Here is a 16,431-nt window from a genome sequence, read left to right on the forward strand (position 1 = left end):
TTTGGAGAAAAAAGGGTGCAGAATTTCATGAACAGAACACCTCTCCAACTGTTAAGCACAGGGGTGGATCGATCATGTTTTGGGCTTGTGTTGCAGCCAGTGGCACGGGGAATGTTTCACTGGTAGAGGGAAGAATGAATTCAATTAAATACCAGCAAATTCTGGAAGCAAACATCAGTCTGTATATTTTAAAAAAAAAGCTGAAAATGAAAAGAGGATGGCTTCTACAACAGGGTGATGATCCTAAACACACCTCAAAATCCACAATGGACTACCTCAAGAGGCACAGGCTGAAGGTTTTGCCATGGTCCTCACAGTCCCTTGACCTAAACATCATCGAAAATCAGTGGATAGACCTCAAAAGAGCAGTGCATGTAAGACAGCCCAAGAATCTCACAGAACTAGAAGCCTTTTGCAAGGAAGAATGGGCAAAAATCCCCCAAACAAGAATTGAAAGACTCTTGGCTGGCTACAGAAAGTGTTTACAAGCTGTGATACTTGCCAAAGGGGGTGTTATTAAGTACTGACCATGCAGTGTGCCCAAACTTTTGCCTCGGGCCCTTTTTTGTTGTTTTGAAACTGTATAAGATGGAAATAAAGTAATCTTGCTTAAAATATTAAAGAAATGTGTCACCTTTAACTTTATGCTGTTTGGAAATCTGGTCATCTTTACTCACTTAGCTATTCACAGTAACAAGTTTTGACCAGGGGTGCTCAAGCTTTTGTATGCGACAGTACCTCCCTTGCTGATGCTTCCAACATATTCAATGAATTCTGGCCAACCCTCCAGGCCGATGGTCAGCTGCTAGACCCACCATTCTCTGGGATTCTCTTCTACTTTGTTGGCATTGTCTGAACATCTCCACAATGTTGTCTACCTCCTAGTTCAGCAAGGGGTGGAACTGTCACCACTTATAATTTTCACACACTCAGTACACACAATTTCTCTTGATTAAAGTTTATTGGTTGGAATCCAGTTCTGAATTCTCAGTGCTTAAGTGGCATGGAATTTCATTTAGCAGACCATTGCCTCCATGTAATGTCTGTCATTTCCAGAGCTCTTAATTATACAGAGTCTCAAATCAGTGGTTTACGTTGTGTTTCTATTTAGATGGTGGGCTACGTGCTGCTGAGAGATTCAAAAATATAGAAATCCCACAACATTATGCCCTAGTGATTGCACTACAATAAATACAAACTGTATGCTTGTGCCTCTAACAACATAAATGTGAAAAACACGGTGATGCTGGATTCAATATTCATACCGTTAGGCTGCAAGGTTCCAAGACAGAAAATGACATGCTGTTCTTCCAGTTTGTGCTTGGAATTCTCCTGGCAGTGGAGGAGGCCGAGGACTGACATATCAGTGACAGTGTGGGAGGGGGAGTTGAAGTGACTTGCAACAGGAAGATGCAGATCGCGGTTACAGACATAAACAGCTTGATATGACAATTGCTCTGCCCGAGACCGCAAGAAACTGCGGAGAGTTGTGGACACAGCTCAACACAGTTGTGGATCGCAGAAACCAACCTCCCCTCCTTGGACTCTGTCTACACTTCTCATTGCCTCAGTAAAGCAGCCAACATAATCAAAGCCCCTACCCACCCTGGACATTCTCTTCTTCGCTCTCACATCGGGCAGAAGATACAAAGGCCTGAAAGCACGTACCACCAGGTTCAAGGACAGCTTCTATCCTGCTGTTACGGGACTATTGAATGGTTCCCTAGTATGATAAGATGGACTCTTGACCTCACAATCTACCTCATTATGGTCTTGCACCTCATTGCCTGCCTGCATTGCACTTTCTCTGTAACTGTAACACTTTATTCTGTATTGTTATTGTTTTCCCTTGTGCTACCTCAATGCACTGATGTGATGAAATAATCTGTATAGATGGCATGCAAAACAAAGTTTTTTTTTCATTGTACATCGATACATGTGACAATAATAAACCAATTAATTAATAAATCTCTATTCTTTCTTGTAATGAAGTAACTATCTATAATATAAATGTCTTTTGAATTATGTCACACAAAAATAATTGAAATAATTGTGAATGATACATAGCTCCAGCGACATGGGTTGGATTCTGACTCGGGAGCTGCCTGTATGGAGTTTACACATTCTCTTCGTTACACCCGGGATCCGAGGGTACAGCCTCAGAATAAAGGGATGTCCCTTTAAAACTGAGGTGAGGAGGAATTTCTTCAGCCAGAGGGTGGTGAATCTGTTGCCACAGAGGGCTGTGGAGGCCAAGTCATTGAGTGTATTTAAGGCAGAGATTGACAGGTTCTTGATTGGTAAGGGGGTTAAGAGTTGCAGGGAGAAGATGGGAGAATGGGGTTTGGAGGAAAAAAAATCACCTATGATTGAATGGCGGAGCAGACTCAATGGGCCGAATGGTCTATTTCTGCTCCTATATCTTATGGTCTTATTCCCCCTGTCCCCATGTGGATTTCCCCCAAGGGGCCTGGTTTTCTCCCACAACCCCACTGTGATAAGACTATTGAACGGTTCCCTTATACCATGAGATGGACTCTGACCTCATGATCTACCTTGTGACCTTGCACCTTATTGCACTGCACCTTCTCTGTAGCTGTGACACTTTGTACTGTTAATGGTTTTTACCTGTACTACTTCAATGCATTCTGTACTAACTCAATATAACTGCACTGTGTAATGAATTGACCTGTATGATCAGTCTGCACGACAAGTTTTTCACTGTAGCTTGGTACAAGTAACAATAATACACCAATACCCAAAGGGTGCAGGTTGTCTGGTTAATTGGTCACTGTCAAATAGCCCTAGTGTAACTGGGTGGGAGGGGAATCAGGGGTATTAATGGGCATGCAAGAGATAATAGGTTACAGGGAAATAAATGGGGGAATGGGATTGTTCTGAGAGCTGGCATAAACTCGACAGATGATGGCTTCTATGTCATAATGATATGAATGTGAAGTCCTGTGATCCTCATTATAGGCAGCTGGTGATATTCCTTTGGACCTCAGAGTGTTGCAATTTGAGCATTTTTCTGAGTTACTTGGAACTGAAGCAGTTGAAGACCAGTTTTTCTCTAGGCCAGCAGTCCTATCCATATGTGGAACCAGTGACTTGGGTGGGAGGTTGATTGAAAATATTGTACTTAGGCTTGAGTTGAATGCAATACTAATTGCTTCTGGAAGTTCTGTCAACTTCTGAAATGCAAAATAGGTGTTTTATTGTTCTAAACCACCCTTTCTCTTTCTCTAGATCTGTGCTGGAAAGGGTCTTTGATGAGGTTATTTTAGTGGATGTGCTAGATAGCAAGGATTCGGCTCATCTGGCCATGATCAAGAGGCCTGAGTTGGGTGTGACCTTTACGAAGCTGCACTGCTGGGCTCTCACACAGTACTCCAAATGTATATTTATGGATGCAGACACACTGGTAAGCATTGGATTTCTAAGTGTTTGGATAAGTGCCTTGTCAAATAACACCAATGTCAGCCAAGAGAAGATGGACGGCACGGTAGCGTAGCGGTTAGCGTAACGCTATTACAGTGCCAGAGACCCGGGTTCAACTCCGGCCGCTGTCTGTAAGGAGTTTGTACGTTCTCCCCGTGTCTGCGTGGGTTTCCTCCGAGGTGCTCCGATTTCCTCCCACATTCCAAAGACGTATTGGTTAGGAAGTTGTGGGCATGCTATGTTGGCGCCGGAAGCATGGCGACACTTGCAGTCTGCCCCCAGAACACCCTATTGCAAAAAAAAGATGCATTTCACTGTGTGTTTCGATGTACGTATGACTAATAAAGAAGTCTAGTTTGCCATTTGGGGCATTGTTCAGTATTTCTCGTGTCAATAGCTCGATGGTTTTGTGTTGCCGATGGGGAAACTGAAACAGGCTGGAACAAAGTAATTTCAGAAGCTTTAAGGTGAGATGGGGGAAGGTTTATCTTAACCCCGAGAGTGGTGGGTACCTGGAATGTGCTGTCAGGGGTGGTAGTGGAAATGTTTAAGAGGCTCTTAGATAGGCACCTGAATGTGCAGAGAATGGAGGGGTATGGACTTTGTGTAGGCAGAAGGGATTGTTTTAGTTGGGTGTTTAATTAGTTTGGCACAACATGGTGGGCCAAAGGGCCTGTTGCTATGCCGTACTGTTCTGTGTTCTGTGCTGGAGATCGGAAACAAAAATAGACCATGCTGGAAACACTCGGCAGGTAAGGCAGCACCTGTAGAGAAAGAAACAGTTAAGGTGATGATGAGCTGAAATATTGATCTCTTTCTCTGTCCACAGATGCAGCCTGACATCCTGAGTGCTTCTAACATTATTTTGGTTTTATTCAGAATCAGGTTTATTATCACTGTCATATATGATGTGAAATTTGTTGTTTTGCAGCAGCAGTACAGTGCAAAGACATAAAACTATAAATTACAAAATAAATAGTGCAAAAAAAAAGGAACAATGAGATAGTGTTCATGGACCGTTCAGAAATCTGATGGCAGAGGGGAAGAAGCTGTTTCTGAATCATTGAGTGTGGGTTTTCAGGTTCCTGTACCTCCTTCCCAATGGTAGTAATGTGAAGAGGGCATTTCCTGGATGGTGAGGGTCCTTAATGATAGATGCAGCCTTCTTGAGGCACCACCTCTTGAAGATGCCCTCGATGGCGGGGAAGGTTGTGTCCGTGATGGAGCTGGCTGAGTCTACAACCCTCTGCAGTTCTTGCGATCCTGCACTTAGGAGCCTCTGTACCAGGCTCAGAAGCAACCAGTCAGAATGCTCTCCGCCATACATCTATAGAAATTTGTAAGAGACTTTGGTGACGTACCAAAATCTCCCTCAAACTCCTAATGAAGTAGAGCCACTGGCAATGTGTTGGGCCCAGGACAGATCCTTGGAGATGTTGACACCCAGGAACTTAAAGCTGCTCATTCTTTCCACCGCTGAACCCTCAATGAGGACCAGTGTGTATTCTCCCGACTTCCCCTTCCTGAAGTCCACAATCAATTCCTTGGTTTTGCTGATGTTGAGTGTGAGGTTATTGTTGTGACACCACTCAACCAGCTAATCTATCTTGCTCCTGTATGCTTCCTCGTTCCCATCTGAGATTTTACCAACAACAGTGGTGTCCTCTGTGAATTTATAAATGGCATTTGAGCTGTACCTAGTCACACAGTCATGAGTGTAGAGAGAGTAGAGCAGTGGGCTAAGCATCCTTGAGGTACGCCTGTGTTGATTGTCAGTGAGGAGGAGATGTTATTACCGATCCGCACTGACTGCGATCTCCTGATGAGTCAATTGAGGATCCAGTTGCAGAGGGAGGTACAGAGGCCCAGGTCTAGAAGCTTGTTGATTAGTACTGAGGGGATGATGGTGTTGAACACTGAGCTGTAATCGATAAACAGCAGCCTGACATATGTTTTGCTGTTGTCTTGGTGTTCCAAACCCGAGTGGAGAGCCAGTGAGATTCCAGGAAACTTCTAATGACCTAACCAGCCACTGAGTAGTCATTCAGGGTTTAAGCAATACCTTGCTGAGCACTGGTTTCTCAGAGCGCTCTTGGTCCTGGGCTCTGAATATCCACAGGTACCTAACTCACTCCCTGTGCTTTAAAAAAAAAGACATCTGCTCGGGTTGTGTGCTGTAGTACTGGGAACCCCTAGTGCTCTTGCGGCAGTGAATTGCCCCGTGTTTGGGAATGCAGAAGCTGGTGTTGGGTGGACAGGGATGAGTGGTGTGTCAGCTTGGCAGTGAGATAGGGGACTCGGGGGCTGCACTCTGGCCAGCATGGTACTGCGGACTGGCAGCACTTGCTCCACCTTGGCAGGCGCCCGGCTTCTCTGCTGGAGGCGATGGAAGCTGCTGTCTTCCCCCTCCTCGTTTGGCTGCATCAGTTCAAAGCTTGGCGACCATCATCGAGTTTGTAGCCTAGAGAAATCTCTGGGCTCTCACCACTGATCTGTGGAGCAATTCATTGCTAGATTCATGCCAGGGTCCCAGTACAGCAGTGCTGTCAGTGATTCATCACTGTTATACATAATGACCCTTTCATTAGTGCCCTCACCTTTGGAATGCATCCTACTCACTAAGTGAAGCGCCACTATATAGTAGAGTTATGCAGCATGGAAATAGGCCTTTCAGCCCAACTCGTCCATGACGAGCAAGATGCCTTCCTGAGCTACTCCCATAATTTTGAGGTGATTGGAGGAAGGTGTAAGGGGGATGTCAGAGGCACGTTTTTTTACACAGAGAATGGTGGGTGCATGGAACGCACTGCCGGCAGAGGTTGTGGGGGCAGATATATTAGGGACATGTAAGAGATTCATAGGTAGACAGATGAATGATAAAAAAAAAATGGAGGGGATGGCTGGATTGATCTTCGAGTAGGCTAAAAGGTCGGCACAACATCGTGGGCTGTAGTGTTCTATGTTCATTTGACCCATAACCCTCTAAACCATTTGGAGTGAGCGGTTCCCAGGAATGCGTTCTGCCAGCAGAGATGGGAGTGGAAAATAGCAGCTAGTCAAGATTCTAATAAAAGTTAATCTTATGGAGCCAGATTCCTGGTACAAGGGTCAGGTGGATGTTAAAACACGTCCCATTTCAGAGAAGAGTGGAGTTCAGGCAACTATCAACTACTTTTAAGAGACTCTTAGATAGCCACATGGAGAAGTGGAGGGCTATGTGGGAGGGAAGGGGTAGATAAATCTTAGAGGCAGGATAAAGTGTCGGCACAACATTGTGGGCCGAAGGGCCTGTACTGTGCTGTAGTGTTCTATGTTCATTTGCCTGCATTTGACCCATAACCCTCTAAACCATTCTTGTCCAAATGTCTTTTAATTGTTGTCGTTGTGCTCATCTCTACCACTTCCTCCATATACCCACCACCCTCTGGGGGGTGGGGGGAGAAAACCTGCCCTTGGGTCCCATTTAAATCTTTCCCCTCTCACCTTAAACTTATGCCCTCTAGTTTTGGACTCCCCTACCCTGGGGAAAAGAACTGTGACCATCCACCTTATCTATGCCCCTCATGATTTTATAAACCTCTATAAGGTCACTCCTCAGTCTCCTTCGCTCCAGAAAAAAAAACAGTCCGAACCTATCCAGTTCCTCCTCGTAACTCAATCCCAACAATATCCTTGTGAATCTTTTCTGCACCCTCCCTAGCTTAATCACGTCCTTCCTACGGTATGGTGACCAGAACTGCACACAGTATTCCAGGGCGGTCTCGCCAGTGTCTTGTACAGCTGTATCACTATGTACCAACTCTTGTACTTGATGCCCTGTCTAATGAAGGCAAGCATGTCATTCACTGCCTTCACCACCTTGTCTATCTGTGTCACTACTTTTCCAGAGAACTATATACCTGTAACCCAAGGTCTCTCTCTTCTACAACACTCCCCAGGACTCTGTTTACTATGCAAGTTCTGTCCTGGTTTAACTTCCCAAAATGACTCACTTTGCACTTGTCTGAGTTAAATTACGTCTGCCATTCCCGTACCAACTTTCCCAGGTCGAGCTAAATTTGCTGTTAGCCAACTTTCCACCACATCATCAATTTTGGTGTCATCTGGAAACTTGCTAATCAAGCCACTTACATTCTCTTCCAAGTCGTTAATTCAATAACAAGAATTTGTACAGTGGTAGCTTAATAAACAGCACTTGGGAGATAGACATCTGATGATATAAATTAGTCTGACATTCGGAGGACTGTGATTGCCCTGGAGCAAAAAATCAATGAGCATCCAAAGCAGAATGTGCTGATGTGCACTGAAGGTTTCACTCGGCAACTGGATGAGAAAATGCCCAAGAAACAAACGCCTGCCCTCCAGTAGGGTACGGGGAATTTAGAGAGGCTGGAAGAGGGCAGGGGGTCTCACTGATCATTAGGGCAAGCCTTCATCGCAGACTGTCTCCCACCTGACATTGACTACCCCTCCCCCTCGCCACCTTATACTAGCTATCTCCCCTCTGCACTCTCAGCCCTGATGCAGGGTCACGACTCGAAGCGTCGACCATCCCATTGCCTCCACAGATGCTGCCCGGCTTGCTGAGTTCCTCCAGCAGTTTGTATTTGGCTCCAGATTCCAGCATCTGCAGTCTCTTGTGTCTCCCTGTTTGACTACCTGGCTCATTGGGGATCAGTACCAGCAGCTCCAGCTGGGAATCAATGAGAAGATTTCCTGACAACCTCCTGTGGGGATATAGCTCTGGACCATTAGCAGGGATGGGAGGGAGCTTGGGAGCTGTGGGTGGTGAGAAGGTCGGGGATGGACACCACAGTCGGATACAGTTTTCAGAGCCGTACACCACAGGAACAGACCCTTTGGCCCACTGAGTCCATGCTGACCATCAGCCACCCAATTACACAAAATCCTACACTAATCCCATTTTTTTTAAATCCTCAATGCATTCCCATATTTCCATCAATTCGTCCCTACTGCCCACACTAGTGATAATTTGCAGTGGCCAATTAACCTACCAACTGCACATCTTTGGGATGTGGGAGGGAACTAAAGCACCTGGAGGAAACCCACGTGGTCACAGGGAGAACATGCAAACTCCACACATACAACACCCGAGATCAGGATCGAACCCCGGCCACTGGAGCTGTGATAAATTGGTTTATTATTGTCACATGTACCAAGGTACAGTGGAAAATCTTTGTTATGCATGCCATCCATACAGATCATTTCATCACATCAGTGCATTGAGGTAGTACAAGGGAAAACAATAACAGAATGCAGAATAAAGTGTTACAGTTACAAAGAAAGTGCAGTACAGGCAGACAATCAGGTGCAACACACACAAAATGCTGGAGGAACTCAGCAGACCAGGCAGCATCCATGGAGGGAAATGAACAGTTGATGCCCCGGACTGAAACCTCTTCCCCCCACCCCACCAATCCTGATGAAGGGTCACGGCCCGAAACGTCAACCGCTCACCTCCCCTCCACAGACGCTGCCTGACCCGCTGAGCTCCTCCAGTATCCCGTGCGCATTGCTCTAGATTTCCAGCATCTGCGGTCTCTCTTTTGTATCTCCAACAAGGTGCAGGGCCATCTTAGAGTCACAGAATTTAGATTTAAAAGAGTAGAACGATTATAATAGAAGTAATGAGTAGATCTGCAGAGAGCAGCTTGCAACGAGTCACCACCCTCCGGCACCATTGCTCTCCTATTAATGTTAATTAAAGTTATAGAAAACAAACCGCTCACCACCATTTTGAATGAGTACAACAGCTCTACCAGCTGTGCCCACGTGTGCTGCCCATTTGCTCGCTCTGGCTACAGAATGCACCTGCTTTAATACTCAAGGTCTTAAAGTAGCTAAGCCTGGAGTATTGACTTTGTGCATTGGGACCAGCTGCCTCTGATCTATTGGTGTCCGATGACAACATACACTCTCCCCGAGATGCTGTTTATGTTTCTTGTCAGGTGGCTGCTTTGTCCTGGAAGTAACTACTTGAGTGTTGCTGGGTTGCACCTGTCCAGGAAATTAGACACGCCTGTCTGGTGTTTTCTAGATTGTGGAACCACTTTCAGCTGTCAAGAGTGTAGCAGTCCATTAGAAAGGTTATCGTCTTTATTGCCAAGGGATTTGAGTACAAAGGTAAAGATGTTTTAATACAATTTATTTGAGGCCTTGGTAAGATCATCCCTAGAATACCGTGTATAACTTTGGCCTGCTTGCCTAAATAAAGGATCTGCTCGCTACAAAGCAAGCGCAGTGAAGAATGAGAGGAGATCTCATTGAAGTGTATAAAATTCTTTAGAGATCCCAATAGGGTAACTGCAGAGAGAATGTTTCCTTTGCCTGAGGACTATTTTATATATATGTGTGTGTGTGTGTGTTTATATTACATATACACACACACATACACGTGTGTGTATATATAATATGTATGTGTGTGTGTGTATATGTATATTTGTGTATATATGTATATATAAATAAAATACTATATTTCCAATGCCTATATCCTAGGACCATGGGGGTTACAGTCTGTATATTATAAGGAATGGGCCATTTTGGACAGAAATGAGGAGAAATTTCTCTAATCAAAGGCATTGAATCTTTGGAATTATCTACCGCAGAAGCTCAGTGGGTGGGTTCATTCACTCAGGGATCAATAGGTTTTGTGATATCAGAGTGATCAAGGGTTTATGGGAATTGGACAGGAAAATGGTGTGAGCAGAACATGAGCCTGATCTGATTGAGCAGGCTTGAGGCGCTGAGTTCTTGTGCTGGTCTCAGGATACTCGACCTCTGACTTGCTTTTGAAGCCATGGTGTTATGTGCCAGGTCCAGTTACAGTTCTGTAACACAGAGTGTGGATGGTGGTGAATTGACATTTGGTAGTGCAGTGGAATATCAAGCGGAGGTGGTTGGACTTCTGCTGGAGCTAGTCATAGGCCTGTATGTGTGGGGGCTGAAAGAGAGTTGGATCAAGGACACTGCCCAAGGAATTCTTTCAACAGGGTTCTCGGACTTGCATGATTGCCCTCCAACAACTCAGCCATCTTCCTTTTGCTCCAGGTACCATTCCAGTTAGGAAGCACTTTTCTCCTGCTTCCCATTTCAAGTTCAAGCTTTTTGCAGCACAATACATTACAAACGTATATTACATGTTTTCTCAGGGGCAGGAGCTGCTGCTGCTTGTTTGCCCTTCCACACTCCTCTTTGAAACAGGGCTGGTCTCCTGACTTGTTAATAATGGTAATCTGGGCCATGAGGTTACAGATTGTGCTGCAGTACGATTCTGCTGCTGCTGATGGCTCACACTCCCTCATGGTGCCCAGTGCTGAGCTCCCAATCTTTGAAGGAGCATAGTGGTAATGCCACTAGACAATGGAGGTGTACTCGATGTGAAGAGGGAGCTTTGCAGTGGTCACTCCTACCTGCAGCAGGTCGGTGGGTGAAGGTGCAGTTGGGTATGTTCATCTTTCTTGGTTTGCTTCTGCTGTTGGACACTGGGAGTGATAGTAGACTCGGCAGTTTTAACTACAGGATGGCATTCATATCAATATAACAAATTTACTAATTCAGAACCTGATTTTGTTGTGTTAGTGTGTCCAATACAGTTTGAAACGTAACTAATCAGGATGAAATTCTGTTGACTGAAGATGCTAAAGTTTGCCCTTGTTTGCGTCTTATGATTAACTTCTGACAGTCAAGAATTTTAAATCTTGAATGGAAATCCAACAGATTGAATCTATGGTCCTGAAGAACAAGTGTGTTTGGAATGAAATGAACCTGATCTGAATCCCTTTCAACCTGCTGCCTTCTGCACATCTGGGTTTAGCAGAGGCACGGCAATGGGAAGCCATCTATCCCACCCCTGGAGACAAGTTGGCTGTTTAACTATGTAATGGAGGCTGGCCACCTTGTGTAGCCCAGGCTAGGCAGAGGTCCCAGGGCTTTAGAATGGGTTTCCCCCACTGCTGACCAGACAGGGTCAGGACCAGTCGAAGTTCCTTGGGCCCAGGTGTCCATCACCTCCAGATGTTTGTATCCTAAATGGATATGAGCACTTTTCTTCGCACTTAGTTTCTGGGGTATGGACATTGCAAACAAGGTGAGCATTTAACTGCCCATCCTTAATTGCCCTTGAGAAGGTGATTATTAGCCATCACCTTGCTGCAGTCCTTCCAGTAAAGGTATGCCCACAGCATTCTTGGGAAGAAGTTCCAGGATTTAGATCCAGCAGCAGTGAAGAAATGACTATATATTTTAAGTCAGGATGGTGTGTGACTTGGAGGGGAACTTGCAGGTGGGGGGGGGGGGGGTGGTGGGGTGGTGTATTCCCATCTATTCAAATACCTTGTCCTTCTTGGAGATGGATGTCACTGATTAGGGATGTGCTGTTGGAGTAGGTGCCTGACTGGAGTGTATTTTGTAGATGGTATTCTCCGTGCAGTGGTGGTGGAGGAAGCAGATGTTTAGGGCAGTGGATGGGGGGGTTAAGGGATGGTGTTTTGCTTGAGTTGTTGGATCTGCACTCCTCCAGGCAAGTGGACAGTTTGAGTGTTCCTATCTCAAACTTCAATTGAGAACTTTTCTAAGGATGGCTTTGGGAATATATTCTCTTGGATTATGCGACATTACGGCCTGATCCTAGAGTAATGCACCATCTATTGCATGCTCTTTCTCGTGTGGTTGCATTGCTGTGGATCAATACAAGACCTGATCAAACAAGGGAAATAATTGCTCTGGGCTGTGGAAATTATTCTGTTAGGAGAACGGGAGCGTAATGCCAGCTCAGTGTCAACTTCAGTGCTTTGGTCACTTGCTGTCTTTGTGCCAGAGGCCTGAGCAGTGGTGGTGTAGCTATAAATGGTGAGGCAGATTGTCTTGTCAGTTCGTCAATAGAGTCACCTCCAATCCAATTACTCCTCGTGGCTTTCAAAAGACTTCCACCAGCCACATTAAAGAGTAAACTAAGACGCTGTTAATCCAGCATGCTTGGGACTTTGGTGCTGGTTGACATATTTTTCATATCATTCAATGTTATTTCAATTAATACTCCAACACTTCCTTTAAGCTGTCACAGTACAGTAATACAATACATTTTCCGGTGAATCCAGTGAAAGGCAGTATGGGAACTGGGGCCCCGGTGAATCAAGTGCTGAACCCTCAGGATTTCTGAACAATCAGATAGTGGATTATTGGAGTTTTACTGTATATTGGAATTCTATCTTTCCGTTCACCTATCTGTTAACCTGAATATTGCTCATTCCTTGTGTCTGAAGATGGAGGTTTTAGGATCCAGAAACTCCTCATATTTTTGCTATTCTTATTTCCTGGGGATTAATCCTAGGCAAAAGGAGGATTCTGCCCTGGTAAGCACTATGAGACCAAACGACAACAAAGGTGAAGTAAACCCATAACATTAATTGGCTCCACAAAAAATATTTTGAGTTTACTGCATAACCCACTTATCATAATCCATCAAATTGCTAGGAAGTAAGGATGTGATTGCTCTGAGGGCTATCATAGGCTTGAGGGGCCAAACGGCTTCCTTCTGAGAAATAGGAATATGAAACAAGGTTTGCCTAGTTAAGGTTTAGAAGTTCTCTTCAAAATGATGGAGATCTGAAATAACAGCAGAAAATATTGAAAATAATCAGCAGTTCATTTAGTAGCTGTGGAGGCAGAAACAAAAGTTCTGATCAAAAATGAGTGATTATTGTTAACACTGTGTCCCGGCGCATTGTGTTACTAGAGTGTATCACCCTTTTCTGTACAAGTTCATCTTTATTGTTCATCAGTTGTATAGGTAATTTTCTTTTCATTCATGGAATGTTGGCCTCACCAGCAAGGTCAGCATTTATTGACCATCCCGAACTATCCTGGATCTTTAGGTTATTTGGAAGGGCATTTGAGGGTCAGACGTAGCCTAACCTAGGTTAAGAATGCAGATGTCCTCTCCTGTGGGACATCGGGAAATCAGATTTTTTTTTAATGACAATCTGGCAGATGCACGTTCAACATTACAGATATTATATTTTGATTGAATTTAAATTCAATGAGATTTGAACTTGCATCTCCAGGTCATCAGTCCTGACCTGTGGATTATTAGCCCAATAACTTAACCAATATGCTACTGAACCCTGGTTGCTTCATTAGGTGGGAAGAAGAACTGTCATCAGTTTGTAATGCTGCCCTTCTCAACTGAGTTTGGATCATGCATAGACAAGATATCTTTATCAGTCACATGTACATCAAAACACACAGTGAAATGCATCTTTTGCGTAGAGTGTTCTAAGGGCAGCCCACAAGTGTCGCCACACTTCCGGCGCCAACATAGCATGCCCACAACTTCCTAACCCGTACGTCTTTGGAATGTGGGAGGAAACCGGAGCACCCAGAGGAAACCCAGGCAGACACACAGGGAGAACATACAAACTCCTTACAGACAGCGGCCGGAATTGAACCTGGGTTGCTGGCGCTGTAAAAGTGTTACGTTAACCGCTATGCTACCGTGATTACCTGAAGCGCAATAGGCCATTCAGCCCATTATGTTCCTTTTTAATTGAGATAGCCAATTAATCCCACTCACCATGTGTATCCACAGACCTCCAAGTATTTTTACTCTTTCTTTCAGTTTGAATAGGCCACAAGTACTGAGTATAACCATATGCTTCCGATATCTTTCAACAGGTATTATGCAACATTGACGAACTTTTTGATCGGGAGGAATTGTCTGCGGCACCAGATCCAGGATGGCCGGACTGCTTCAATACAGGAGTGTTTGTTTACCGCCCTTCCATTGAAACCTACAATGAACTTCTTCGGTTTTCCACAGAAAAAGGCAGCTTTGACGGTACGTTTTATTATCTTATGGAAAGCCTGACTTGAAGTTGCAGCCAATGTTGCTTGCATATTCCTATCTCATTGGCGAGCACTTCCGCCTTTTCTGACCCAGACCATGCTTTTCGTGTGAAACATGTGCCGTAATTCGGGAGTGAAGTTGCCCAGGGGAAATTTTAAGGAAGCAGTGTGAAACTAATTCCAAAGCAAATGCATAGAAATTCCTTCTCGCAGTATGAAAAGTAACAGTGCTGTGGTGTTAAAAATAACATGGGAACCGAGAAAGTCATTCCTATTTCCATTCCTTCTAATGTCTGTTGGGAAATTTGATCCCTGAATTTGCGGCAGGACTTCCATGAGTGCTGGAAATGTTTGTTCTGGCATAAAGTTCTTCCCCTCCGCTCCACTCCCCAAATTAATTAAATAATTGTGTCCAACCAGTATTTGCCTTGAGCATGATTTTCAACCTCACTGGTTTTATTTACCCAGTTTCACCTGAAACTGCTGTTTAAAAAGCGAGCTGTCAAACTGCATTCTTCTGCAGACAGCTGCAGTGTGCTTATTGCTGACTCTGCATACTGGCTATACTTAAGACTAAGCATCTTCAACCAGATTTTCTCTATGATAAAACCGACCTTCCAAAGGAGATTCATCTACACCCAACACTTGCCTGCTGGATGGTGTGGAGATGGAGAAACCTCAAGCAGCCTCTGGGGCTGTGCAGGAAGAGGCATAGAAGAACTTGGTGCCCAAGACTTTATCTGCCCAGAGTTTACAAGGAGCTGGTCTTCCCTAAGGGGGCGATGCTTATATAGGTCAGACTTCATCAAAACAATCTTCCTTGAGATCTGTGATCTCCTGCAACCTCAAATACAGGCTCACGTTCATGTTTGTATTGCTTTACCTGGCTCTTTCAGCTCCCTAGTCTTGGAATTGTTCCAGGCTCGGCTGCTGATCTACAGTCTCACTGCTGCATTAGGAGGGGTGCATGCTCCTTACGTAATGAGAGAAACCTTTCTCTTCAACCAATGGGAAAAGAGAGAGCAGAGGTGTGAATTTGCTACCAAGGGGCAGCCATTCATAGACTGCAGTCGTGTAATACTTCTTACAGACATCTTCCTGGCCAGGAGCTGTCCTGAGAGTCTCCCTTGCCCCCTTGATGAAATTGGAAGTTGTTCTCTACCAGCCCGTCCAGAAACTCTTGAGTCCTCGGGAGCAATTTGCTTCTATTTGCTCATTAATGCTGCAACACTCTCCAGCAGTTGGAAGAGTGCATTTTGTACTATGCATATGTTCCTTTAAAGACTAACTCCTAAGTTCACAGCCAGGAGGCTGTGCCAACAGATGTGTGATCTTTCAGTAGCTTAGTACAATAGCACATGCTGAAACTGACACAGGAAAGTTTAGCCACACTCCTCTGGGAATTCTGCATTAGAAGATTACTATCTCTTTATAGGAATTATAAAAGTAGTGTTAGGGTGACACACAACACTGTTCTAATGCCAGTAGACAGTAGAAAGGAATTTCTCAGGCATAGTATTTCAACCTGGGAACAGTGGCATCCCTGCAAGACCCGCCAGCACTCACTGCTTACCCGTTGTTGCTCTGTTAAGGTAGCTTCATGAATTGTTGCAGTCCTTGTGTTTTAGGTACTCATCCTTCTAAAGAGGAAGTTTAAGGATTTTGTCTCGGTGACCATGAAGATATGATATTGCTTGTTGTAATGGGGATGATGTTGGTCGTGGTGCTCTTATTACCTGCTGCCCATCTGGATGGTAGAGGACACAACTTAGGCCTTGTTTAACATTGCAACATAACTGCAACTTGTTCAAGCCAAAAGTTTGGATATCTGTAAAGCATAAATAGTTCTTGGGCTGTTGAGTGTCAGTAAGCTTGCGTTGTCCCAATCACTTTTGGTAGGGACTGAAAGCCAGCTGTTGTGTTACCCCTTTTAATTCGAACAAGGGATTGTATTTTGTTGGAAAGAGCAGAGTTCTGTGTCTCTTCCTCCGGCCAGAGAGAGGTGCAGGTTTGCCAGTATTGCTCTGCTCTTATTCCCCGGTGCACATAGTTGATTAATGCTACGATATAAAGTTTCAGTGCCCTGACCCTAATTAGAAAGCTAACTGATGATAATAACTTCCAGTT

At 44.7% G+C, this 16,431-nt stretch overlaps 1 protein-coding gene across 2 annotated transcripts in view; it reads left to right on the forward strand.

The window, feature by feature from the left end:
- The window catches only part of gyg1a (glycogenin 1a), a 70,869-nt gene that overhangs the window by 22,768 nt on the left and 31,670 nt on the right, over positions 1 to 16,431 (forward strand). For both annotated transcript variants that reach the window (XM_052017498.1, XM_052017499.1), the window contains exons 3-4: positions 3,250 to 3,424; positions 14,134 to 14,296. In XM_052017498.1, coding sequence (XP_051873458.1) covers positions 3,250 to 3,424; positions 14,134 to 14,296 — 338 coding nt within the window. The remainder of the gene's footprint in view (positions 1 to 3,249; positions 3,425 to 14,133; positions 14,297 to 16,431) is intronic.

Source organism: Pristis pectinata, chromosome 6 (assembly GCF_009764475.1).
Source record: "Pristis pectinata isolate sPriPec2 chromosome 6, sPriPec2.1.pri, whole genome shotgun sequence".
In the NCBI taxonomy this organism is placed as follows: domain Eukaryota; kingdom Metazoa; phylum Chordata; class Chondrichthyes; order Rhinopristiformes; family Pristidae; genus Pristis; species Pristis pectinata.